Source organism: Crocodylus siamensis, chromosome 2 (assembly GCF_052110815.1).
Source record: "Crocodylus siamensis isolate JL-2025a chromosome 2, ASM5211081v1, whole genome shotgun sequence".
NCBI classification, from domain to species: domain Eukaryota; kingdom Metazoa; phylum Chordata; order Crocodylia; family Crocodylidae; genus Crocodylus; species Crocodylus siamensis.
This window is the reverse complement of record NC_143396.1, coordinates 138,012,404-138,040,170: the sequence shown is the minus strand read 5'-3', so window position 1 is coordinate 138,040,170 and position 27,767 is coordinate 138,012,404. Positions and strand designations below refer to the sequence as shown.

The window sequence follows — 27,767 nt, the reverse complement described above, 5'->3', positions numbered from 1 at the left end:
TGGAGCCATACAGTTCTGAAGTTATATTGAGTGGTATGCTGCCATCAGTGTCTCTCTTCTTATTGCAGCCCGCTTTTGCTTCATGTTGGATATGTCCCAGGGCAATTTTGCTATGCCAGGAGTCGCTAACGACAAAGTAAAAACATACAACTCACTTCCAAGGTTTCTGTCCATTTCAGAGGCATTATTTGTCAATATAACAAGAACAATAATAATAATTCCTAGCTCAAAGGGGTGCTGGTTCATGATTGGAGTTAACAAATGGAATGCCAGAGTAAAGAGCATATTTTGGAATAATTCTGGTTTATTTGAAAACAATCCAGTGTTTACATAATCTGTCTGGGAGTGCCAATGGCTAAATACAGCCTTTGTAAAAGTTAATTACTAACCTGATCTTGCACTCAGTTTTATTCTCTTCTCTACTCAAGTGGTATCACATTTTCTTAATGCTGCACAGCTGCAGAGAGACTGTAACTATTTCCAAACAGGCATCTACCTTGCAGGCAAAAGCACTCTGTCTGCTTTGGCTTCCAATAATTTTTTAAGCACAGTTTATCCAGATCATAGCATGTAAGATAACTATCAACAACTGCCTAAAGAGATAGGTTAAAATAAGCATCTGTTTATTATGATGCTTAATGAGAAAGCAGTCAACATGTGTTGCAATTTTATGCTCGCTTACACATTTAAAAGCTTTATAAAAAGAATTACAGTAGTTAGCAAAAATGTAATGGCACAGTGCTCATTGTGAATTTACTTTCAGTCATCTCCTCCACAAATCTTCAGCAGTGTGGTCTCATAATCTCCAGAGGTATCAGACTGCATAGAGGAAAAATAACTGACATTAGTGGAGATTGTTTTATTGTCTGTTATATTGAAAATGATTTATCCTAGTCTTTTTGGGTCAACACAATAGTTTGTTAGATAGAAATAAAACACTTGCTCTTATTGACATCGATAACTAAACTCTCATTTGCTTGTGCAGAAGTTTCTATCCATTACTACTCTAAGAAAGCACTAAGTCCATGTGGATAAAAATAATGATTTAAAGAAATAAAACATATCAGACTTATTACTAGTTTTACTGGAGGTGCACTGATATATTGGTGCCATATCAGATCATCAGCACTGATAAAAGGAAAATTAGCATTACTGTCCATCAGCTTTTTTTGGCCCATGTAGCCGACAATGTCACCAATAAATAATATGCCTTCTGGGTGGAGCCCCCGGATACCATATGCATGTGCTCAGCCACACACATGCACGTGGCCAGGAATGCAGCTGGGCAGCGTGGAGAGCAGTGCCCTATGGAGAGGAAGGGCCATGGGGGGGCAGACCAAGGTCCCTACAGTGAGGGAGGGAGTGGGGCATGGGCTGGGACTGGGGATACTGCTCAGCCAGGGCAGTGAATGGGACCTGGGGATGGGAGTAGGACAAAGCTGTGGGTGGCCTGTCCAGGGAGTATGGGGGTATGGAGGGGCAGCTCTCTACCGCTTGCATGCACTCCCTCTCCCCCCTGATTTGTACACAGGGCAGACGCAGACTGCCCACTGTAAGCTCAGGGCTCTGCTCTGCTGCCTCTGCCCCAGGGGTTCTGTGTCAGTTGCACGTCTCCTGCCCACCCAGGAGCAGTGGAGGCAGTGAGTTGTCCCTCTTGCTGCTGGGTGGGCAGGGAACGTGCAGCTGAAACAGGCCTCCCGGGGCAAAGGCAGCAGAGCAAAGAGTCCCAAGCCCATAGCAAATAGCCTGCATCCATTCTCACCCCTCCCAGATCCGCTCCAGTTAAAAGTGTCCCTGCTCTTAAAAATGGTGCCAGCAGTGCTTGAACTAAAGCACATTTGCCATACTTTAGTTCAAGCACCTCCGCTGCCATTTTTAAGCACTGGGATGACCCTGGACGACCTGCCTGTGGCTCCATCCTTCTCCCTGCCACACTAACAGAAGGGTAAGACTTTGTTACGACACATCAGTTAAGTCTGACCCAAAATCTACTATTTTTTCCCATTTCTTTTCCAGTTTTGCCTTCCTGTAGGAGGGAGGCATAGTCCCCTTCTTTGGATTTCTCGAGTATATTTAAATTACTTCCTGACTTTGTAGTCACAAGGAACTGATAGTGTCCTCATTCCCCGCATGGTTTTACCCATGGCAAGTTGGGATGTCTTTGATGTTCTGGACATTCTGTCTAGTAGCTCTGTGAGATGGCTGTTCATCAAGTTTTTAGGACTAGGTGAGACCGGGAGTGGGCAAAGTCTGGCCTGTGGGCTGGATCTGGCTGGCAATGGACTCCATTTCCCAGCAGCCCCTGCCTGCATGGCTGGGGCCAGGCTCCATGGAGACCCCAGCTGCAGCTGTGCAGATAGTGCAAGGCTGGGGTTGCCATGGAGACCAGCCCCAGTTGCACTGGCAGGGCATGTGGCAGGGCAGGGCAGGGGGATGGATGCTCCAGAGCTGCTGGAAAGTTGTGGCAGGGGCAGCTTGGTCAGGGCCAGGGCAGAGCTGTGATCTGTAGCCTGCGTGCTCCAGGCAGGGACATGCAGGCAGTGGATCACAGCTCTGCCTCAGCTCCTTGCAGCAGTGATGGTCACAAGCTGGATCAGAGCCACAATTCGCTGCCTGTCCACCCCTGCCTGGAGCACACAGGCTGCAGATCGCACCTGTGCCCTGGCCCCGAGCAAGCTGCCCCTGCTGCAAGATCCCAGTGGCTCCAGAGTAGCCCCCTGCCCTGCCACGCACCTTGCCAATGTGGCTGGGGCCGGTCTCCAGGGCAACCCCAACCTTGTGCTATCACAGGGCAGCTGCTGCTGGGCCATGTGGCCAGGGGCTGCTGGGAAATGGGAGTCCAGCTGCCAGTTGGATTGGCCATTTTGACCTGCACCTGAGCTAGACAAACACTTGTCTAGGATGGTTTAGATAAGGATGATCCTGCTTTGAGCAGGGAGCTGGACAACATGATTTCTCAAATTTCCTCCAGCCCTACTTTTTCTCTGAGGTCCAACACCCATCGTTTTTAAATTAAGTGTTGGAAAGAGTTTTATTCACGAAAACATCTATAAAATCCTATCTAGATTACAACTAACTGAATGAAAATCATGTGGATAGTAAGTCCAACTGCAACTCATATCTGCATAATGGAGCTGGCCTCATCACATTTCTATCATTCCAGCTCTGTACTAATGGGTATTGTTATTTATAAGAGAAACTGATAGAAAAATGATTACTCAAAAGAATGTTTTCATGCCATTTAAAAGTACACATTTGCTGATTATTCCCTAAATTTAGGTATTTTTGAACATTTTACTGAGTGCTGGCAACTATTCTACTTAGAGTACTGAATCAGTAAACACTTGGTAGGGCTACCCAGGTGATATTTCTGTGAGCTGAAGAAGAAACTCTTCAACTTCCATTAAGCTGGTACTGTCTCACCATAAATAGGGGAAAAGATTTAGTAAATCATAGGAAAAAGGGAAGGAAGCTAATCAGTACCACAGGACTGACAGAACTTCAGACTTTTCTTTTAATTAAATTATGGTGTTCATCATTGTTCAAAATAAGTAATGATTTCTAAAAAAGACACTTAAATATTCTTTATAAACTCTGATTTTCACAGCTTTCCCATCTCCTACAGCAGATAATGATTCCAAACCTTTGTCTGGGCTTAACAATTTTAAAGCAATTAACTTAGTAGCAAACTAGAGCATAATTCTTCCCTGGGATATGTCAGTTCTGGGAAGAGAAGGAAACAATTCCCTAACCTCCTTTTTGGCAATTTCAAATTTAGCTTTAAAACAAATTTATATTATTACTAAAGCTCTAAGTATAAGATAACTTGACAAAAGAGCAAGGCACATCCTTTGTTGCAGGTATCCTCCAAGCAGAGGGTGAGCCAGGAGCCCCCTAGGCCACATGGATGCTTCCCCATTGCACCATGCTGGCACACCTCTGAATACTACACCATGTCTATTTTCCCACAGAGCTATCATTAGTTACTTCATCTTTTCTTCAGTACAAAACTTCTGCATGGCCTTATGCAGTCATTAAGAATCAGTGAACTAAACTAGAGGTTCTGAAGTCTCCAAATATCTGTTGCTTATTGTTCGACCCTTCCTAGACAGCCCTGAAATTGCTCATTTTTCCTTCTGAGATCAATCACTTCCTTTCTGTCCTCTTTGCACCCCCAACAAGATGTCACCAAAAGGATCACTCTAGATCCTTTAGAGATCGTTTTGAACTCTACCTCCTCATATAGCTGGATCACCATCATTCCTTGGCTCTTCTTCATACACAATGCAAATATCTGATCTGACAGCCAACATCCTTGTTTATTTCCAGTTCACTGTTATTATTATAAATATTCTCCAAATTCTCTAGGCACTATTTCACTCTCTGCTTTTTGTCCCAGAGCACAGGTGCTAAAGCTGTACTGCTCTTCCCAGACACGTCTGGCTTATTCTCATTTAATATCATACTCTCAATGTTCAAACAAAATTACCTGTGCATGCCTTAAATATAAGATAAAACACTGAAAGATAATTGCCTGAGCTGGCAGATATGACATGATTCATTTACAATATACAAGAATACTTCATTAAAATAATTCTCACTTTAATAGCAGAGTACAAGGAACATCCGTAGTGCTTCTTGTATTCAGCCCGAATATCCAGAAGATCAATTTCTGATCTGGAAACCATGATTCTGTTCAGAGTGAACTCATCAGTTCCAGCACCCTGTTAAAACAGAGAAGATCTGAATAGTATAGTATAACAAACAGCATGAAGATTAGGTCAATGTCAGTGTCGTGTTTAGAAATAGTCACCAGTTAACTTGACTCTAAGGGCATGTCCACATGAGTGTGGATGTTTGGTTCCCCAGGGATAAGTAAGGGCAATGCACCTTGTACCACTGCTACTTGTCTCTGGGGAACACCCATGTCACATGTGCTTCAACACGTGGCAAGTTACCTTGGGTGGGGGAGGGGAGGCCCTTGCAGCGTGGAAAACATCTAAATGTGTGGTATGTGGTGCCACAGACACGTTTGCAGTGCCACATACCACACAGCCGCACTCATCTGGACATGGCCTAAGAGGTTTGAGACTATTCCCCAATTTAGCTTACTATTTACAGACATCAGTATTAGTCACTTGCCACCCTCTTACAGGCATGCTATAACCCAAGGATTTGTATGGAAGCTGAGAACCTACCTTCAAAGATTGGTGCAGTCTTTCAGCAAGGAATGCAGGAGTGCTATTCACACATTTAACTATTAACAGGAAAGTAAAGAGTTAATTTAAATTGCATGCTTAACCACAGTTTCACCACACTGCTTTCTTTGCTTCCTTTGCTGGCAAAGCTTCATGCCCTTCTACCACTTAGTAAGAAAATAAAGCTAAATTTACAAAGTTAGGCAAGCGCACTTGTATATGAGGGCCTGCCTGCAAGTGCCTAGCGTGCACACACAGGTCAGGCATATGCATGCACTTGGTTACTGAAGTAGCTACTTCATAACACTCATTCTGCCATTGCCAAAGGTTTCATGTTACAAGTTCACTTTGACACTTCCACCGTGTGTTACGGCTTGCCTATGACTTTCGCTTACAGTATTTTTACTGTTTAATACTGGAGCACTGAACAACTACAAAACACCATCTGACCTCCCAGTGGACAGAACCACACATTGGACTATTACATTGAGCGTGTCTAGAAGAAAGCTAACAGTGAAATTCTCAACAAAAAAGCCAGGACCACAGTAATACAGTCCTTAAAGTACAACACCAAAATAGTAAATCAGTAAACAAAACCAGCAGCCAAAGGTGGAGCTATTGTCATCCTCAACCATAAAGACTATATCAATGAGGCTAAAAGAAAGCTGTCTGATACCAACCACTATAAAGAACTTGGGGAGGACCCCACACCAGTATTTACTTGTGAACTGAAAGTATCATCATATCCTTTCCATACCAGCTTCAGGAAAAAAAATTACTTTCACTAATCCCCGTCCTTGCACCCATGGATGATACCAGCTTGTACAGTAATATTCCACACAATGAAGACACAGCTGCCTGCCTGAATTACCTATAGGAAAACGTACTACACTCAAATTCGCAACCACAGCGTGTTGCACAAATCATCCACTTCATCCTCACCCACAACAATTTCAGTCTCAACTACCAGCACTTTCTCCAAACCATGAGCACAGTTACGTGCACAAAGATGACTCCACAATATATCAATATGAAGATCCCAGGGGCTTGCACCCCTGAGAGGAGTCTGGCACAGCCCAGCAGCCCTCCCGGGGGTGAAAGCCCCTGGATCTGTGTGCCAGTTGAGAGGAGGCTGCTTCTGCCACCTGGGACCAGTGGCAGCATCGATCTTCCCCGGGCACTGGGCATGGGCTGTGCCCAGCACCAGTCCCAGGTGGCAGCCTCCTCTCATCCGGCGCACAGATCTGGGGGCCTGCACCCCCGGGAGGAGTCTGGCACAGCCCCACAGCCCTCCTGGGAGTGTGGGCCCCCGGATCTGGGCACCGGATGAGAGGAGGTTGCTGCTGCCGTTACTGCAGCCACCTGGGATGGCACTGACACTGAAGCCAAGTAAACCCAGCTTCCAAACTCAAAATGTTTAGAAACCTTTGAAACGTTTTGAGTGCCCTCATTTTGTTTTGAAGCTATTTCAAAGCCTCTTGTTTCGTTTTGATTTAGCTGTTTCGAGCTCAAAACGCATCGAAACAACTTCAAAATGAAACACCTGGTAAAATTTCGTACAGCCCTAATATATAGAGATATATATATAGATAGAGATAGAGATGTATCTATAGAAACATAGAGATATCTGTAAATATATATATATAGACATACATACATACATATCTATCCATCTCTATATCTATATATAGAGATATAGCTATAGAAATCTATATAGATATCTATCTATCTATAGATAGATCCCAGAATGTGGTACACCTCATTGAGAGCACCTCATGGCAACTATATAGGTACAACTAGACACAACCTACACACCACAATGAATGATCACTGGGAAAAGATAAAGGACAGAGACACTAGAACATAGATGGAAGGACATTTTTCACAGAAAAAAAAAATCACTCCCTTTCTGACCTCACAGTCCTCATGGTCAAGAGAACTACACAGAAAACCTTCACAAGATGAGCCTGGGAACAAATTTGTATTAGTCTGTTAGACACTAAGAACCAGGAACTTAAAATAGCCAATAACTTTACAGTCTACTGTAAACTACCTGATACTTGCTAAGCTCTATAATTCATGGTGATAACAACCCTCCTATATGATTCCGTTCTTCTATGGTCAGATTTTTACTGCATCTCTTGTGCCTATTGGCTACCTGATAATGTCCCTCATCCTTTTTTGTTTGCCTGTAGAGTTTTATACAAGCTTTTTTCATCTGTTACTGAGTTCTGCTGTCTGCTGCTTTTCTAGAGGCCTGAAGAAGGGTTTTGTGATGCATAAAAACTGTATGTATGTGTAAATTTATCCCAATAGTGCAGATGGTTTAATAAAAGGTATCACCCACAAGAATTCTTGCCCCTCATATAAAATTAAAATTGGTTTTTAGAAACACTGGGCCTAACATAAAGGAAAAGCACCTTAGTGCTATAGAAACACTGTTTCACAATTAGGAGGTCCTCTCAAGGTAACCATTAGTGTCATGATTTTTACTTTAATTAAAAAAATATCTCCCAGGATACGTTTTCTGCCTTGCAAAATGTCAGGACCAAAGGTGGTAAGACATACATGTAAGCCCCTCCTGCCCTCAGAATACTATTATAATACTGTTATACTGAGGGTGATATCATGAGAGGGTGAATGACTTGCATAGCTAACATTACCATTTCACTATTTCAGCTAATTCCATTCCACTCTGGTGGTGTGGGCATTGGGGTGAAAGGCAGGAAGCCTGGAAGTTGAGAGTTTAAGGCTACTCCAGAAGCACTCACAGTGTAGCCATGTCAGATTCCAACAAATCTGCAAATTCTGCTAAATACCTTGGCACAAGGACACATGAAAGGAAAGGAAGCTAATACTAGAGACAGGAGATACGGGTTCTCATGCTCTGACACAGATTTCCTCTGTAACCTTCAGCAAAACCAACCAAACCATTTTTTCTAATTTGAGTGTCTAGTGTGAGATACTTATATCAGTAAGCTAATAAGCTTCGGAATTAAGAAGGGTTTTTATTCATATTTGTGCTACAATACTTAGGACACTCAGTGACTCAAATATTTTGATTTATGATACTTTCCCTAGAAGACTTAACCCCCACCCCCACCCACAAGACAGCTAGTTTCACAGCCAGTTATCTTTCATCTTATAACTTGCCAATTGCTAGCAGTAAATCCTCAAAATGCCCTGACATTTCACTCAGTATGGTGTCCTCAATGTTCTTCTTGCTGATGTTTCTGTATTCATCAAATGCTGAAAGACAGAAATACCACTAGTAAATATATCAAACAAAAGGGAAAGTACTAAATCGTTTTATAAGTTAGGCATGAGAAGAGTGTCTTGTAGGCGCTATGGGGGCACTATGAAAGCCTTTCCATCGACTGCAATTTTTTTTGGATTAGGCCTTTGATGTGCAGATACAATAGAACAGCAACAGACTTAACCAGCATTCTAAGCCAGGCCAGAGATGTATCTACATATGTACACAGACACTCTGTTAGGAAGTAGACATGGCATTCAAGTGCCATCTTTTTAACATGTATCACCTTTTCTCGCAAGACTATTTGCCTCTGCTTATTACTGCAGCATGTTAACTCCAGATACAGTCTACTCACCTCCCCACTTGCATTTCTTTAACAACCGGTACTATGGATGGCATTTAAATGCTATGCCAGATGGGGACAAGCAGGGGGTGAACTTTATCTAATTAAAGCTTTCACAGTCACAGGTTTTCTTGTAGCAAATAGAATGTGTTCCATGCAGTACATGCCATCAACCATAAGGCAAGGAACTATTTACTATTTAATGACTCACCAAACATCAAACATAATTATTTCCTTGGTTGCTCAATGCCCAAGTCAACATAACATTTGTACACACTGGTAAGGGGTTATTACATTTAATGCATGCTATGCAATCTACAGTGTTGGAGATGACAAGACAAATGCAACCTGTTGCCTGAAGTCTAAGTGCAAACTTTCTCTCTCTTCTAGCTCTACAAAAATAGTGAAGCTCCTTCTTAAAATTTATATACACACTCATTTTTAAATACAGCCATGCTCAACTGGGGCAATACACATATTTTAGAGCTCTTGGTTCAATATGCAAACTTACTAAGTCTCCTCTAGGTGAATAGTTTGATAGGACTGTGTCTTCACAAGCTAAGTTCAGTAAAAGCTGATGGAACCACTGAGGAGTGGGTGGGACAGTACAACTGTCAGTAACACCTTAAACCAAAATTTTACATGTGTAAAAATTATGGATCACAGAAATAATCATCATTTACTAAGAGATAAAATAATCCAAAAGTGATTTCATACTTAGCTTCAGTTGAGGTATGCTCCTAAAGCACAGGATATCAGTAAATTTATCTTCATCTGTACCCCACCTCTTCTCACCAGCATTATACAGAATCTGTAACATGGAAAGAAATATTATCAGTTTTGCCACTAGACTCTACCTTTTCTACTCCCTTCACCATGTCAGACTGTTCTGAATTACTTCAAACACTAGTATTTGCATTTTATATGCATTCTGAAGACAAGCTGCTTTATTCTTGGTGATACAATGGCTTTTATTGCAGTGTCTTAGGATTACTTTTGTGGCATCCTATGATTCAAGCTCTGGAAGCTAAGCATGTTTTTTGTCTTGACAGTTATAAAAAGCAGAACTTGCCTGGATTTTGACCTACACTGAAAAATTACATTGTGGGAGTCAGACACAGAGAGAGTCCTATCTTTCAGAGTTAAGAGGAAGAAACTTTTCCATGGTTACAACACGCTGAAAGGATTTGCTTTACTGAAAATGCGATTTGCTTTGTAAAGTGAATGACAACATTAATTCCAATGAACCAAATGTAAATGAGTGTCTTATAATGTACATCAGATTATTTTATTGAGAGATGGGGCGCTCCTAAGACTTCCTTGCACCCTGTTTCCTGGAAAGGATGTCAGTAATGCCCACATAACTTCGTCAGACACAGGTTTCATAATAACGCTCCTACTGGTGAAGATGGGTAACTGCATGTGGAGTTTTACGGCTACTATCAGCAGAACTCACGTAGCAGCTCTGTGAGCAATCTGAACAAGGTACACGACGCACCAGCAATCTGTATTGGCCTGTGAGTTTGAAAACCCAACTCTGCTTCTTACATAATAGTATCATAGAGTGGGGCAATCTGAAGTTTTAGACTTTGAATGGAAAACCTCCAAAAGCTGAACCTTTTTTCCCCAGAGGCACTTTAAAAACTAAATAAGAAATGTCAGCTCATACCCAAGATAAAATGGTCATTCTTATATTCCTAGAGTAGAATAGCTACCGTTTCAGAACCGTGCCTTGTTGTAAGTCATAAAATGAGGTAGTATAGACTTGAATTATTCTTTTTTATTTAGTGTGCTTACTGGAGATAGGTAAGAACTGCACCCCCTGATCTGACCATTTCCCTGCTCGCTTTCCCTCAGGTGTTCAAAGATCCAAAGTTTCTGGAAAGGGCCCATCTTTATCAGGCACCTACCACAGTAGTAACAGCAGCTACTTTTCATGCACTAGATCAGGGCTGTCCAACAGGTGGTCCACCTCATCTGGTCTATGAGTGGTGGTTATAATGTGGCCTGTGGGCTCCCACCTGCCTGCCATTACTCCCCACTGGTCCTGCCTACGTGGAGCCAAGATGTCGAGGCTCCCCCTCCCTCCTCCAGCTTCTGCTTTGTGCCTCTGCCTGTGGGGGCAGGGCAGTGCAGCAGGAGAAGGCTCCAGGAAAGTCAGAAGCTATGCAGGAGCCAGGACCTGTGCTGCTGGTGGCACCCAGGTGGCCCACACAGGCAGGCAGCTTGTGCAACCTTCAGCCACTCAGAACTTAGACAGCCCTGCAGTAAATACTATTTAATATTCACATGGCAAGCTCAACTCTGTTCAGGCATTCTTTTACTTTGCTGTACCTGTGCATCCTTCTTTGCAAGGTGCTCATCCACTTTGAAACCGTCATCTCTTCTGCCCTGCAATACGGAGCAGACAAATTTAAAGCAAGTGACACACAACTCATAAAGGCACAAAGTTTTCTTCAGTGTTTCAAATACGGCTATATCCTCTTACAACACGTCAATTAGTCATCCATCCCTTTGATTAAAAAAAGACATTTTGGTTCATTAAAGAAACAACCCTAATCATCTTTCTCTTATTTCTGAAACACAATGCTCCTTAATAGACAGGTGTGTGCAAAGTTGGATACTTGTTGGTGCATCTACACGATATTAGGGCAACCCAAAAAACTCCAGTGCATTCACACCAGAGTCTACACGTGTGCCCAGGGCCGCAGCACACTGAGCTGGGTCACAGCAGCCCCAGCTGGTAGGGGGTTCGAGGGAAATCAGCCTGCCAGCCCAGGGCTCCTCCAACCCAGCTCAACATGTTGCAGATGGGCTGGCTGGGGTATGAGGGTGTCCTAGTGTGAGGCTAGCTGGCAGGCAGTCCCTGCACCGGAGCATTCTTGTGCCCCAGCCAGCTGGCTCAGCATCTACATCTACTGCAGCACACTAAATAATGATCCCATAGGATAGCACTTGTGTTTACAAGTACTGAACTATGACAGCATTTATTATTTTTCTGAGGCTTAATAGGATCACACGTGTAGATGCTAAGACTTTAGCGCAAAGCTAATTAGGCAGCTCCACAGTAAATGTCTCATGTAGATATGCCCTGTATGTAGGACCTCCACATACGTAAGAAAAAAAAGGTTAATGTCACCAGACCTTGCTGCTTGTCTTCCCTATAAGAATGAATTGAAGAGAAACAACAATTCTACATTTTATTGTGGAATAGTGAATGAGAAAAATTGTGCCACTCACTACTCCTTATTTGAATGAGACAGAGAGCTGGATCTTCTGTATTTTGCATTTAGTACTTATGGAAAGGGAGAATCCAATAGCATGCTCAACATAAGACATAATACGTATCGACATCAGCCCAGAATTTCTGAGTCTTGATTTGCAATGTCAACCTCTAGTTGTTTAAGTAGGTAATGTCTGACAATGGTATGATGGTGGCATCTATATAAAGATAAAAATGAGTTTTGGTCTCTTCTTATCCTTATCTAAGTTCAGGTCTTGAGGTAGAAATATTAGTCCTCTAAGCTATTTTGCCATTGTTTTTTATCTTTAAGGCTTAAAATAATTAAAACTATGCACACCCTCAAAGTTTTCAGAGAAGTCAGTTTGAATACAACTACTATTTAGTTGAGCTACCTTAAACAAGCTTTCTTAAAACAAGAGAAAATGTATTTTAAAAGCTTGAAAAGAATTAAATTTTAGGGAATTTTAGGGAATTAACTAATCAAATCTTCAAATCATTCAAAATATGTAAACCGTCTCCTGGCTCATGCTAAATGACCCATAAACACATAAGAAAGTACAATCAGAATATATGTGACCCACTTCCAAATCAATTTGCAATTATTTTTGTGCAATTTTATGTTGACTGTCAGATGACCCCTTACATCTGCCAGAGTTAACAGGGCTTTTCTGAAGTCACCAGATGTTTCAGAACTGATGTCATCACCAAGGCTCTTCTTATATACTGGGGGGAGGGGAAAAAATAAACATTCAGTGAAGTTCTCCAGTTATAAAAGAAAAAGGTACAGTTAGCAAAGGCATCTGTGTTCATGGAAAATCTCTCTCTAGTAACTGGTTTGCTGTGGTATGCAATTTATCCCACAGACCTGATGAATCAATATTATGGTATCACAAGGCAAGATCTGTGATCCCATTGGTACACTTAATCCCTCTATTCTGACTATTAAAACAAGATGTACCAAATGTAAAGCCATACATCTAGGAACAAAGACCATAGTGCATACATATAGAATGGGGGCCTTGAAAAGATTTAGGGGTCAGAGTAAGCCAGCAATTCAACATTAATTCATAATGGAACACAGGGTCAAAAAAGGCAGAGACTGGGGCATATAAAACAGAAGATAAGTGGTTTTCCTATATATACAACACTGGTAAGAATGATACCACAAAAATGAATATGGCTCTGGGCTCCACATTTAAGAAGTTTGTTGGAAAGCCTGGAGAAGGTATGAAGAGTGCCATAAATATAGTTCCTAAGTGATCATCTACTTTGACCTACTTTCCAGGATTAAATCTTACTTGACTTATAACATAACTTTTAGAAAAAGCATTGTATCTTGATTTTAAAACCATCAGTGACAGACAATCAATCATGACCTTTGACAACTTTTCAAAAGGTTAATTTCCCTTACTATTAAAAATGTCCACTTTATTTCTTGTCCGAATGTTTCTGCTTCTAGCTACTAGATCTTGTTATATAGGCTAAAGAGCCATTCTCAAGTTTTTGTTCTCCAGATAGGTACTTACAGATTTATCAAGTCATTCCCTCGAGGGCTGGAGATATAGCTTTTTTTTTTTTGAAAGCATTATCTGTTTAGCTTATTAGCAGAAGAAATGCTTTGGTTACAGTGGATCAGTATCTTCTCAAAGAGAAAATACTGGCTATGAAAAGGGCTCTTTAACCCTGTGCACAACGGCATAACAAGAAGTAATGGATGGAAGCTGAAGCCAGAGAAATTCAGCTTAGAAATGAGTCGGTGATTAAAGTTTGGAACAAATGATCAAGTGAGGTGGTGTCAATTTCTTTTTGTCTTTACATCAAGAGAGGGTAGTTTTCAGGAAGCTGTGCTATAGTCAAACCCAAGTAATTGGGCTCTATGCACAGAAATTTGGTAAAATTCTATGTATGGCTAGTGTTATTCTGGAGGCAATTGGATTAAATGATCTAATGATTCCTTAAAATCTGTCAACCTATATATCGTGGAGCACAGATGTCCCTCTTATTAATCAGCTGGAGATGTCAGGTCAAACTACTCAGTGTGAATGAAGTTGTAAGGTGAGGACTAGCAGTTCCTCTGTGAGGGAAACACTTATTCTCCAGCTCACAAGGGTATCATTGCTGCAGCATGTGATTTGAAATGTCAAACACAGCCTGGGTGGATGCAACCTTTTACCCTGTGAGCATGTCTACACAAGATGTTTACTTCACAGTAGACTAAACAGCTGCACAGTAAATGTCTCAGCATCAACAAGTGAACCCCTATTACACTGGGGTAAACTAATTCACTCTGCAGTAGGATAGTACTTGTAAATACTTGTACTTACAACTACTATCCTGCTGTGGAGTAAAAAGATCTGCAGCAGTGCATGTATAGATGCTGGCTGACAGATGCTGCCTGCTGGCTAGCCCCACAGTGAAGCACCCTTTTGTCCCAGCCAGTCCCTCTGCAGCAGGTTGAGCCTGGGGCAGCAGCCCTGGGGCTGGGAGATTGATCCCTGTTGCATAGCTCAGTGTGCAGTGATCCCAGGTGCACATGCAGACACATGCCCTGCAAATTTGCTTCTGGTCAGCCACACCTGCAGGGGGCCTAGTTCTGGCACTGCTTAGCTCCCAGCTCCACCCAGGAACCAGGAGTTGATCAGCACTCGAACAGGGTTGCTTTCTGCTTCTCTACTCAGCCAGGGGCTCGCTAGCAACTGTCTGGCTTGTGGGGCTGCTGCCAGTGAACTCCTAGGTGGCCAGGGAATCCCTGCCCAGCCAGGGGCTGTCCCACTGGTAGGGCAGCTGCCAGGGAGCCCCTGGCTGGGCAAGGAAACACCAGTGGAACAACTCCCGGCCAACTCCCTGCTGAGGGGGATTCCCTGCCCAGATTAGGGCTCAGACCCTTGCTGAGTAGAGAAGTCCTGTAAGGGACCAGGCTGGCTGGCAGTAGTGTCCAGATGTGCACAGGGTGGTAGAGCTCTGCTGGGTGCAGTGGCAGCTCTCTCCTGGCCTGTTGCGTCCCTACAGCCTCGTGCATATCAGGCCCTCCTCCTGATGTGTACCGGGCCAGGAGACAGCTGCAGCTGCCAGAGTTCTTCCGGCCCCGTGTGCATCAGGACTGGCTTGGGCTGCTGCAGGGAGGCAGAGCATGGCACGAGCTGCCCTGTACCAGGCTGTTCCTGTTGGGAGCATATTTGCTCCTAACAGGGTACACATGTAGTTGTGCTCCTGGGAAGGCTTACTGTGCAGTATTTTACCATTCAGTAAGACAATAGCGCATTAATAAATTTGTAGACGCACCCTGTAGGTCCCATTTAAAGCAGCAGATTTGTTAAAATGGGATTACTGTTTGAGAAGAAAGGAAAGTTATGACATTTTCACATGGCTAATAATCTTCTTAACATCAAATTGTGTCGTTTAATTCCATTTTTGTTGAGGTAGTTCTATGTCCCTCATCACTAAAGTATGTAACCCTTCCGTTCATGGGTTTTATTCTTACAACTTCTAGGCAAGGTGGGTAAAATATTATCTCCCTTTTATTTGCAGGCAGCCAAGCACAAGCTAGATTAAATGAGTCTCAAGTTCATACAGCAAGTCTGAAATGGAAACAGAATGCACATCTCCCCAGTGCCATTCCAGTACACTACACCATCCTTCCCACTCAGTATATAGACTTCTCCTGGGATACAAGACAAACACTACCACAGTAACTTTTTCATTAAAACAATTTTTTTTGCTTTTGATTTATTTTACCTCCTTTCAGTTTGTAACGCTTCCTATATAAAAAGGCATTAGTTTGGGTAGCTAAAACTGCTCTCAATATAGCACTTTATTCCACTAAGCAAGCAACCATAAATCTTACAAACACAGGGCTATATTACTTATAAGCTTTATCTGTTCCAGGTATGCACGTACACAAGGTTGCTCTGTTGATGTTAAAATCAATCTCATCACCTGATTTACTCCTAAACAATTAATATCCTTGGAAAGGAGCAGAGTTGTTTCCAGGTATTATATGAGAAACAAATCAATTTAAATAAAATGTTTTTCTGCAATTATACGCGTACATCCTACAATGAAAATTACACTTTCATATTCCTATCTCTGAATATCTGAAGTGAGAGTTGCTAGTAACTCATCACAGTGTGATACCGTGAGAAAGATTCATCTTTGTTTCTTGAAAATCAACAGTAGTTTTTTTGAACAGCATAGCAGTAAATTGCTAGAATACTTAGCATTGCACAGGTTTTGGCAGACTATTTACTTAAAAATGTCAATTCTAGGGTACGTTTTGATGGATTAATTCCTAAGAGACCATCAGGTTACTGAATAGCAGGCACACTGAATTGGTAAATAAGCAGTCTGTCTTCAATGAAATCACCATGTATTGTGCAAGTACTTTGTAATCTATACTTAAAGAAAATTTTCCCTGCACAAAGGATCAGATTATCCCCTGCAACCAATATCCACTGTGCAGCATTATAGTGGCAGATTCAAGGCACATGTTTAATGCACCCCAATGAACACTTCTCATTCCAATGCTAGAAGCTATAAGGGAATGTGGTGTGGAAACCAACTGTCAGATCTTCATCATTTAGGATGTAATTCCCTAGGCCTGTAAAATGAGTGTTCACAAAAGGCCCAAAATGCATGTGCAAATATGCCCCAAATATGAAGGTTAAACAGCATCTTTAAGTTTATAACATGTATGCAAAGGCCAACACATATGCACAGCTTTGTAAATATATCTGCACAAGATGGTAAGAAGTATCCAAGCACACTCCTGTATCATAAGCCAGTATTAAGTGCAGAATTTGTACACCCGAGTCATCAGAGGTCATAGTGGGAAAATGCTGGCAGACTTTAAAGCCGTTATTATTAGTTATAGTTTGTACTATGTGGCTTGAGGCTATTATATGAAGAACCCTAAAAGGAAGCAAATCTAATATGCAAGGTGTATCACCACACCCATAAGGGGTAAAATGCATTACTAGCCAAACCATGCATATGAAATTTATCTGCAAGAATAAAGTTCTGTCCCAAGATGCTTACACATAGTTGTGATTTCAATGGGAGGTGCCTATACTGCCTGTATTCAAAGGGAAAATTTGTCCCTAAATATGGAGCTCTGCCCTTCTGGTAATTAACAAAGCTATTTAAGGATGGGCTGGAGTGGTACTATAAACTATATCATCTCATGGAAAACCATTATTCACTGAATCTTCTCTTAAAGACTTTGATTGCATTATTACAAAATACTTTTCATATAGAGGGCTCATAACTTTTCAAATTCAAAACTGTCATCTTTCATTTCAAAGCAGAATATTAAGGGCAGGTTGGGAAGCAACGACAATATTGTATATATATCCATCTGAAAAATATAATTACTTTTATAGTAGGCTTGAGAGACCTCCTTCATTTGCTTGCTGTTTCTGGAGGCTAGGATTTCTATCAGTGCATTTTCATTAGTCCCAGTGCCCTTAAAAAAACAAAAAAACAAAAACAACTCATATAAAACTGATTCTGATTTTGCCTTTTTGAATTCACAGAAGTTGAATAACAGAAGTTATCTGGAGATTAAAATTCATGCTTCAGGAAACTGAAACTAAAAGTTACATATTTAAATAAAAATAGCCAGGTAATGTCTAAAATAATGCATCTTCTAATAGTCAAATTTTAGATTATTCAATTTACACAAGAAATAAAGTCTGTTAAAAAAGATTCAACTGCTATAAGAAGTCATTTAATCCCACAAAGAACCTGTTAAATCTAGCCAAGTCTGCACATGAAGGAACTGTGTCACTACTGACTTAAGCCAGCTCTGAAAAGGCAAGTCATTCTTGAATTTCAGTGCATTTGCCATTCTCATCTTGGAATTCTTTAGTTCAGATAACCATCCATGTCAAAATTAATCTTTGGTTTGCAATGTGAAAAAGAAACTGGGAGCAGAATGGCACTGAATTTATAACAAAGCAAGGGGCTGGTAGGGGGGCGGGGGTTATTAGGGTCGGAAGGGACCTGAGTAGATCATCAAGTCCACCCCCCTGCCATGGGCAAGTATGAACTAGGTGATTATCTAGCCTCCTTTTGAAGACCCCCAAGGTAGGAGTGAGCACCATTTCCCTTGGAAGTTGGTTCCAGATCCCAGCTGCCCTGACTGTGAAGTAGTGCTTCCTGATGTCCAGCCTGAACCTACTCTCAGTCAACTCGTGGCTGTTGTTCCTAGTTACTCTGGGTAATTCTCGGGGGAACAGGGCCTCTCCCATTCCCCACTGGTCCCCCCTCGTAAGTTTATAGACAGCCACCAGGTCCTCTCTCAGCCTTCTCTTGTGGAGGCTGAACAAGTTCCCGTAGCCTCTCCTCACAGGGCCTGCCCTGCTGCCCCCTGATAATGCAAGTGGCCCTCCTCTGGACCCTCCTGATGCTGGCCACATCCCCCTTGAAGTGCGGCGCCCAGAACTGGACGCAGTACTCCAGCTGTGGCCTGACCAGTGCTGCAGAGAGGGAGAGTATCACCTCCTTGGACCTCCTTGATATGTATCTGTGGATGCATGACAAGGAGTAGCTAGCCTTACCAACCGCTTCCTCACATTGGCATCCCATGTTCATCTTGGAATCGATAATGACTCCAAGATCCTTTTCTGCCTCTGCACTGACAAGAAGGGAGTTCACCAGCCTGTAGGTATGGTGCTGGTTCTTCCTCCCCAGGTGCATCACCTTGCACTTGTCAGTGTTGAAACACATCCTATTCTCATCCGCCCACCCCTGTAACCTGTCTAGGTCTAGATGTAGCCTGTGCCTCCCTTCTAGTGTGCCCACCTCTCCCCACATGTTAGTGTCGTCTGCAAATTTGAACAAGATGCTTTTCACCCCCTTGTCCAAGTCATTGAGAAAGATATTGAACAGTGCGGGCTCGAGGACTGAGCCCTGGGAGGCTCCACTGCCCACACCCCTCCAGGTCAAAAATGACCTGTCTGCTGCCACTCTCTGGGTGTGGCCTTCTAGCCAATTTGTGACCCATCTGACTGTGTAGGCATCAATGCCACAGTTGCCTAGTTTTTTAATGAGAATGGGGTGAGGGACAGTGCCAAAGTCCTTCCTAAAGTCCAGAAAGACTACGCTCACCATGACATCGGCATCCAAGGATTTTGTGACCTGATTGTAAAAGGTAACCAGGTTGGTTTGACAGGACCTGCCCCTAATGAACCTATGTTGGTTGTCCCTGAGCATAATCTCCCCTGCTGGTCCCTCACAGATGTGCACCTGGATAATCTTCTCAAAGAGCTTCCCTAGGACCAAGGTAAGACTAACGGACCTACAGTTACCTGGGTCCTCCTTCCTCCCTTTTTTGAATAGGGGGACTACATTGGCCTTGTTCCAGTCCTCTGGCACTTGGCCAGAGCACCACGAGTGCTTGTAAAGCTGTGCTAGGGGCCCCGCAATGACCCCTGCCAATTCCCTCAGCACCCTGGGGTGGAGAGCATCTGGACCTGCTGATTTAAACATGTCCAGCCCCACCAGAAGTTCTCGAACTAGGTCCTCTCTGACCCTAGACCTGGCTGTGCCTCTCCTGAGTCCATCCAGAATCCCGGTGGGGAAGATGTCCTGGTCCCTGCTCTGAAAAATGAAGGGAAAGAATTTGTTAAAGGGGTCAGCTTTTTCGTGTGGTGCAACCACCAGATTGCCAAGTGTGTCCTGCAGGGGCCCCACATTACCCAGTGCCTTCTTTTTACTCCCTATATATTTAAAAAAGGACTTCTTGTTATCTTTGATCCTGGTCGCTATTCCTAGTTTCGTCTCTGCCTTAGCTTTCCTAACAGTCCCCCTACAGTCTCGAGCAACTGAGGTATAATCCTCCATGGTGATAACCCCTCTCTTCCACTGGGTATACGACTCCTTTTTAGCTTTCAGACATTCCTGAATGCCTTTGGCGAACATCAAGTTTAGCCATTCACTACTGGAATGTACTGTACCACTGTTTCCTCATCTTCTTATAGCAGAGGCACTACAAAAATGCCAGAAGCCATGTGTTTGATATTTTAATAACAGACTTTTTGATCTCACCTATATGGTATGTAATACAATAAGGGGTAAATAAAACTGAAAGACTTTCAATTATTTTTTTAAACAAGACTCCTATGTGACAAACAAATTACCGTATTTTTCAGACCATAAGACGCACCGGACCATAAGACGCACCCCTCCTGGAGCCTCAGTCTCCGCGGCAGCGAGTCCTTCCTTCGGACTCCTGCCCCGTCTGTTCTGGCCGGCCATTTTTATTGCCGGCTCCCAGCCACCGGCACGGGCGCTGGCTTCCGGTCTAAACAAGCGGCGGATGTCCCGCTCGGGCTCCGCCGCCTCCGCGGGCAAGCTCCGCCCCATCTCCCCGGGACACGGCATAAACAAGCGGCGGGTGTCCCGCTTGGGCTCCGCCGCCTCCGCGGGCAAGCTCCGCCCCGTCTCTCCGGGACACACACCTTCAGACCATAAGACGCACCCTCGTTTTCCCCCCACTTTAGGGGGGGAAAAAGTGCGTCTTATGGTCCGAAAAATACGGTATTTTTTCCCCCTTGATTATAATTTTTTGGTTTTTTGGAAAGCAATGAAAGGAAAAATGTCAAAGTGTTGTGAAGCATTTAATTTCAGTAAGGGGAGCCTCTTTTCATTTTTTCTTTACTCTCCCCCAACTCAAGCTTCCCTGTTTGTGTCTACATGAGGCTTTGAAATCTACACACGTGCCTTTATGGGTGTGTCCAGATGAGGATGCACATGCCTCTTGCTCCGTCTCAAGCCCCTTTGAGGTGGAGCAAGAGGCACATGCAGGAATGAAAAACTGTTCCCTGTGCTGCAAACTTGCAGCGCAGGGAGAAACTTAGGTCCCTGGGCAGGCAGCGGTGCAAGCTCCAGGGACCTAGACCCACCTTTTGCCAGCTAAGGAGGGGGTTGGGGGTCTGGAGGTGGGGGAGGGGACCTTCCCCAACTCCCCATTCATTCCCCCCACCCCCGTTTGTTCTCCCTGCCCCCAGTTCATTCCCTAGCTCCTAGCTCGCTCCCCCCACCCCGTTAGTTCCCCCTGCCCATTTGATCCCCTATTTCCTTGCTAGTTCTCCCAGCCCCCACACACTCACCGGCAGCACCAGAGAATGAGCAGGAGGCTGGAGACAGCCCCGCAGACATTCCCCTGCTGTCTCCAACCTTGGGAGAGCAGGGGACAGCAAGGAAATGTCTCTAGGTCTGTCTTCAGTCCCCTGCTCATTCCACTGCTGCCTCCAGCCTCCCGAGGCTGAAGACAAGCAGAGGATGTAGCAGGAAGCTAGAGACAGCAGGGGAATGTCTCTGGGGCTGTCTTCAGTCCCCTTTTCCTTTCCCTGTTTGTCTCTAGCCTCAGGGGAGCAGGGGACAGCAGAGGAAAGTCTCTGGGGCTGTCTCCAACCTCCTGCTCCCTCCCAAGGCTGGAGACCAGCAGGGGAAGGAGCAGGAGGGCTGGAGACAGCAGGGAAATGTCTCTGGGGCTGTCTCCAGCCTCCTGCTCATTCCGCTGCTGTCTTCAGCCTCCCAAGGCTGGAAAGGAGCAGGGGGCTAGAGACCAGGAGGCTGAAGCAAGCCCCTGGAGACAAGCTGGAGACTTTCCCTGCTTTCTCCAGCCTCCTGCTCATTCTCTGCTACTGCCAGTAAGTGTGGAGGGCCTGGGACAGCAAGCGGGGAGCTGGGGGAATGAACGGAGGGTGGGGGGAATGAATAGGAGATTGGGGAAATGAACTGGGTGCAGGGGGAATGAGTGGGGAGTAGGGGAATGAACAGGGGGCAGAGTCAAAAATTGCAGCAATGCATGAACAAACACTGCCGTGGCCAGCTGGGGTACGGGGGTGCTTCAGTGTGGAGGATGCCTGCCACCTAGCCCAGCACTCAAGCATCCTCATCCCCCAACCAGTCCCTTTGCAGCATGCTATGCAGGAAGGAACAGCCCCAGGCTAGCTCAACATGCTGCAGTCCTGCAAATACATGCAAACAGTGTACCCGGGGGCAATCTCTGGAGTTTACTGCTTCACGTTAATTGTGCATATGGACATGCCTCCACCAGTGTAAAATGTGACAGTATAGTTCTCTCCCCACAGACACTAAATATAATTTGTCATTAAGAGAAAGATTATAAATGAAATTTTAAAATGTCAAGGGAAATTCAAATACAGGCAGTCCTCAACTTACAACGTCTCGTGTTACAACATTTTGCACTTACAACTTTATAAATTGACACCCTGTTTCAACTTTCTGATGTCAGTTTTGACTTTACAACACTTGATTCAACACCATGCCATGCCAGTGAACAAGTTCTCTATATCACCCATCTCCCTGGAGAACATCTGTCCAAACTTCCTTGGACATTGCCTTTAAGAAAGCAGACTCCAGAAACACCTGTAGCCAAGACTCCTGAGAAGACTCCAGCCAAGAACCCTTCTAAAAGTCCAGCCAAGAGCCCTTTGAGGTCCAGCAAAGTCACCTCAAAGAGTGTGGCGGGGGGGCTGGACCCGATGATCTCATGGGGTCCCTTCCAGCCCCTAATGTCCATAAAATCTATGAAAGAAGTTTTTCCAAATCAATATGATTGCTATTTACAATATAAATACACTAATGGAGCTATATTACGCATCTATAATTGACTGAGTACACAATTCTGGGTTATTTTTGGTGAAAATAGGGTATTAGGCCTTGGTTCAGGAACAAATCCCCCATTTATAACATTGTTTCCTATGGGATAATCGGCTTAGAGTTACAGTGCTTCAGCCGCTCATGTAGGTTCTTAGTCAGAGTGCAGGACCTCCATCTAACCCAGGAGGTGCGCAGCCCTACCAGAGGAGACGCCCTGTTGGACCTGGTGCTGGCCACGGGAGACAACCTGGTGAGGGGGCTGCAGGTGCTCGACCACCTGGGCGACAGTGATCATCGCCTGCTGGAATTCACCATCCAGTGCAAGGTAGCAAAGGCCTGCAGCAAGGCAGCAGCCCTAGATTTCAGGAGGGCAAACTTCATAGTTTCATAGTTTCTAGGGTCGGAAGGGACCTGAGCAGATCATCTAGTCCGACCCCCTGCCATGGCAGGAAAGAATACTGGGGTCAAACAAGAGCTGTGATGTAGACACCCACACAGTCAAATGGGTCGCCAACTGGCTGGAGGGCCGCACCCAGAGGGTGGTAGTAGATGGGTCCTTCTCAACCTGGAGGGACGTGGGCAGTGGGGTTGCGCAGGGCTCGGTCCTCGGGCCCGCACTGTTCAACATCTTCATCAGCGATTTGGATGAGGGGGTAAAAAGCACCCTGTTCAAATTTGCTGATGACACTAAGATGTGGGGGGATGTGGGCATGCTAGAAGGGAGGAATAGGCTGCAATCAGACCTAGACAGGTTACAGGGGTGGGCGGAGAGAATAGGATGGGATTTAACACTGACAAGTGCAAAGTGATGTACCTGTGGAGGAACAACCGGCACCGTACCTACAGGCTGGGGAACTCCCTTCTTGTCAGCGCAGAGGCAAAAAAGGATCTTGGAGTCATCATTGATGCCAAGATGAACATGGGCCGGCAGTGTGGGGATGCAGCCAGGAAGGCCAACCATACCTTGTCATGCATCCACAGATGTATCTCAAGCAGGTCCAGGGAGGCGATACTCCCTCTATGCAGCACTGGTCAGGCTGCAGCTGGAGTACTGCGTCCAGTTTTGGGCGCCACACTTCAAGAGGGATGTGGACAACATGGAGAGGGTCCAGAGGAGGGTCACTTGCATGATCGGGAGCAGCATGGAAGGCCTTATGAGGAGCGGCTACAGGACCTGAACCTGTTCAGCCTCCACAAGAGAAGGCTGAGGGGGGATCTTGTGGCCTGTTACAAACTAGTCAGAGGGGATCAGCAGGCACTGGGGGAGTCACTGTTCCCCCGAGCACTACCAGGAGTGACCAGGAATAATGGTCACAAGCTGGCAGAGGGTAGATTTAGGCTAGATATCAGGAGGCGCTACTTCACAGTCAGGGCGGCTAGGATCTGGAACCAACTTCCAAAGAGAAGTGGTGCTGGCTCCTACCCTGGGGGTCTTTAAGAGGAGGCTAGATGTACACCTTGCTGGGGTTGTTTGACCCCTATAATATTTCCTGCCATGGCAGGGGGTCGGAGTAGATGATCTACTCAGGTCCCTTCCAACCCTAGAAACTATGAAACTGTGAAACTTAAGACATGGTTTTCAGGAACCAATTGTGTCATAAATCCAAAGACCGCTTGTAATCTATTTCTTTTCTTTCTCTTACTAGCTCTAATAAAAAATGAAAAATTTTCTTCTGGACTTACTTTCATGGATTTTTTAAGTTGTTTAGCATCAAACACTGCTGGGGGCGTAACAAGAGCAACCATGACACGCTCCAGATTGCCTGAGAGATCGCTTTTCAAGTCATCTTTCAGGTCCTAAACAAATAAAAAGAAAAGACTCTGGATGACTACTGCTTACACAGATCACATAATCCCAATAGAAATGGTAACCTACAGGAGAAGTCTGTATGTTGCTACTCCAATATTTCTGGTCTGTTTCTTTTCAATCGTTTCTACTGTTGGAAGCATCTTGCCCCCAGCTGTGCTGCATTTTATGTTCTTTTTTTTAATTTAGAAAGTGAATTCTATCTTTGACTAAGCTACATTGAAAATTAAAGCCATAGATGAAGTGCCTTCAAAATAACCACGTACTGTCTATGTGACTTTTAAAAACTGTAGGAATGCAGACCTACTGCTTCTGAAGACAAAACAGAGAAGGCAGAGAACTACACACCAGAGCAGTGAAACACTGCAATCAAAGGTATCGCAAAAGGGAACTTCTGGCCCCACACTCCAATACATTTGTTGCCTTCCCCAAAATAATTAGCAAAAGTGGCTTTATCTAAAGGATGTAATCCATACTGAAATACGAGCAGCACTTTATTTTTGCAGCTAGCTTCTCAACACATCCTTCAGTAATGACCTCTGGAAAAGAATTCACATTTTAAAAGACTGTCAGTCGGGCTTTTCCCTTAGTGTTTGTTTTTATGTGCTATTACATTCTCATGGAGTTACTTCATTCATTCTCAAATACTGTCTCATAATGAAAGTTAGTATAGAGTTATTGTATATTAGGGTCATTTTTCTGGACATCGTATAGTGTTATCTTTTAACTGGCCACACTGCTCCTCCAAGTATATACCTTTCCTGATGCTGCCAAGTACTCCTTAGCAATCAGCTGTCGCTGAATATTTGATCTCTCAGTAAGAATGTCGATCAGGGTTTTCTCATCAGTCCCTAAAAGAAAACATTTTACTTCAAGTTTAAAACCATGACAGCACACCCACCACTGCAGTAAAGATGCATTCAAACAATGAATTGGGAAAGTTATCACATTAATTCATTTTTTTGTCCTTCAGTAAGGGAACATGTTAGTAACAGAAATGTTGTCACCAGTTTGTCAGTGTGCTCTGGTTGCTATTAAAATTCTCTCCATCATGAATGCTTGCAGAAAGCAAACAAGATGTTGAAATGGCAAAAGTCACTTTCACATAGACAAGAAGTATATGTCACTGAATGAAGTGAATCAGCTGTGCTGCTATGGGTTTATGTCCTGCCTACATGCAATTAGTAACTAGGAGGACTGGGGCACACTTGCATCCTGAGAAAAGGGAATGATTATAACTCCAGTGACCCGGTACAGGATAACCAGATGTACCTAGGTCTCGTCTCTATGGCTGGAAGCAGACATTACCTGATGCCTCATTTGGGCTGCCATGCTGATGCTGATCTGCTTCACTGGGCAAAACACACATCAGCTGTTGCCCCACCCTTGATGGTGCAGGACAAGGGGTGATGTGATCTCCAGGCCTTCCTGTTCAACCAGACTTGCTCCTGTGATCATGGGGGGTGGGTCCCACTGAGCAGGGAAACCCAATTTTCCTGCTTATGGAGAGGTACCCAAAGACTCCCTTGCATGCTTCTCTGTAAGCTGAAAAAGCAAGCAGGTGCTCTGGAGCTTGAGGGGCCCTCAAGCCCCTACAGCACTTGCGTGGGGTGACTGGAGAGTAGAGGCAGCTCAGGCTGCCCCTAGTCTCCTGCCAGACAGTTAATAGACAACTGAATCAATCATAAAGCAGCAGAGTCTGTTACTGCTTTCTGTCACACCACTGATTTTCCTTTGATGTAGTGTGACAAAGGGTAGCAATATCTATTTGCTCACAATTTGTGCCACCATACATTTTTTGGTGACGCAGATGAGACATCAGTCGACACACATTTCAAACCATAGAGACAAGACCTAGGTACATCTATTATCTTGGTAACCAGGGGTGACTGTGGTTGTAATCATTCCTCTTTCTCATGATGTGAGCATGCCCCAGTCCTCCTAGTTATCAACAGCATGTAAGCATGACAGTAAATTCCAGCACTTTAAAACAAAGCTATGAAGCCAGACACAAAAACAGAGTGTCTGATATTTCCAAACAGGAAGGGAATTTAGCTGCATATTTACCAATTCCTCTGATTGCTTTCCGAATTGCTTCTGCATCTCTGGGTGCATTAAAGCTGGGATAATCTCGGATGGTTCCTCTGTTTCCAACCTAGGAACAAAAACTACATTTTGAGACCTAGTAGCAGCAAAAATCCCAACCTTATTTAAAGTCTTAAATTTTATACAATTTGTTTCCATTGCTTCAGTTTTTCAGCATTACATTTCTAAACTAGTTTTTACTATCTAGTTGAGCTCAGAGCTGAGGTGTCAATTTTCCAGATTCTAATCAGTTCTGCTACCTGTTCTTTCTGTAACCTTAGACAAGTTACTCTGCTTTGCTTTCTGTAGGTATACAATAGGAGAGTAATATCTGCATTCAGTTAACTGCTTCTCTTGCCACGCTTCAAAAAGTTAAAGAACTTCATCTGTACAATGCACTGTTACTAAACTATGAAGGCACATTGTTTTTTTCCTAACATATTTCTATAGCCAACTTGTGTCTTAATAGATTCACCAGAAAGGTTGATGCCAATCTGTCCCCTGCATGCTCAGAAGCCTTTTCAAGTCCTGACCTCTGAGCCAGATGAGAGGTGGGAAAGCACATTCACCACTTTTTGTACACAACTGAAAACTCCAGTTTGGTACTAAAACATGCTGAGATAAAAAGAAGATTGTACATACTTGGAAATGTGAGCAATTAAATGAAATTATATGCCTATTGTTCAGTCTAAAATGTGTCTTCTGAACAGAAGTAGAATATAAATTTTAAGCAACTGCAAAAAGACTGTATATCAGTGCAAATTAGCTTGCTATCAACCATTAATTGAGTTGCTTTCCTTCCCTCTCTATTACTGTAACGTGGGAGAACGATGATGAATTTGGAAGCCACTAAAACAGGGTGTGGATGACGCTAGGGAAAGACAATTTGCTATGGTATCAGTTGCAAAATAAAGTTTACTGCTCCATTAATCAAATTCAAAAGTGGACACCAGACTCTGACAAAAAACATTTCTGTATTATTATGCTTATGTACAAACACCAGTTTATAAATTAAAATAATAATTTGGGTCCTCACACACCGAAATTATGCAGGATGTTATCAATGAAGGTGTACATGAAGTAAAAGGGTTATGGATTTATGGTAGTATATCAGAGTGGGTGGGGATTTCATGTATATTTTAACAGAAGAGGAGAACAGTTTGGTCAAAAAGGAAGGAGGAGTTTGTTACATTGTTTGTCTTCAT

At 43.8% G+C, this 27,767-nt stretch overlaps 1 protein-coding gene across 1 annotated transcript in view; it reads right to left on the bottom strand.

The window, feature by feature from the left end:
• Nucleotides 1-284: 284 nt before the first annotated feature.
• ANXA3 (annexin A3) overlaps nucleotides 285-27,767 on the bottom strand; it is a 45,051-nt gene continuing 17,568 nt past the window's right edge. Inside the window, exons 3-13 of the mRNA XM_090036907.1 lie at nucleotides 26,545-26,632; nucleotides 25,234-25,328; nucleotides 24,354-24,467; nucleotides 17,412-17,502; nucleotides 12,685-12,764; nucleotides 11,132-11,188; nucleotides 9,515-9,608; nucleotides 8,352-8,447; nucleotides 5,199-5,257; nucleotides 4,602-4,724; nucleotides 285-819 (exon numbers count right to left, since the gene is read on the bottom strand). Of these exons, the coding sequence (XP_089893033.1) occupies nucleotides 760-819; nucleotides 4,602-4,724; nucleotides 5,199-5,257; nucleotides 8,352-8,447; nucleotides 9,515-9,608; nucleotides 11,132-11,188; nucleotides 12,685-12,764; nucleotides 17,412-17,502; nucleotides 24,354-24,467; nucleotides 25,234-25,328; nucleotides 26,545-26,632 (957 nt within the window). The 3' untranslated portion in view covers nucleotides 285-759. The remainder of the gene's footprint in view (nucleotides 820-4,601; nucleotides 4,725-5,198; nucleotides 5,258-8,351; nucleotides 8,448-9,514; nucleotides 9,609-11,131; nucleotides 11,189-12,684; nucleotides 12,765-17,411; nucleotides 17,503-24,353; nucleotides 24,468-25,233; nucleotides 25,329-26,544; nucleotides 26,633-27,767) is intronic.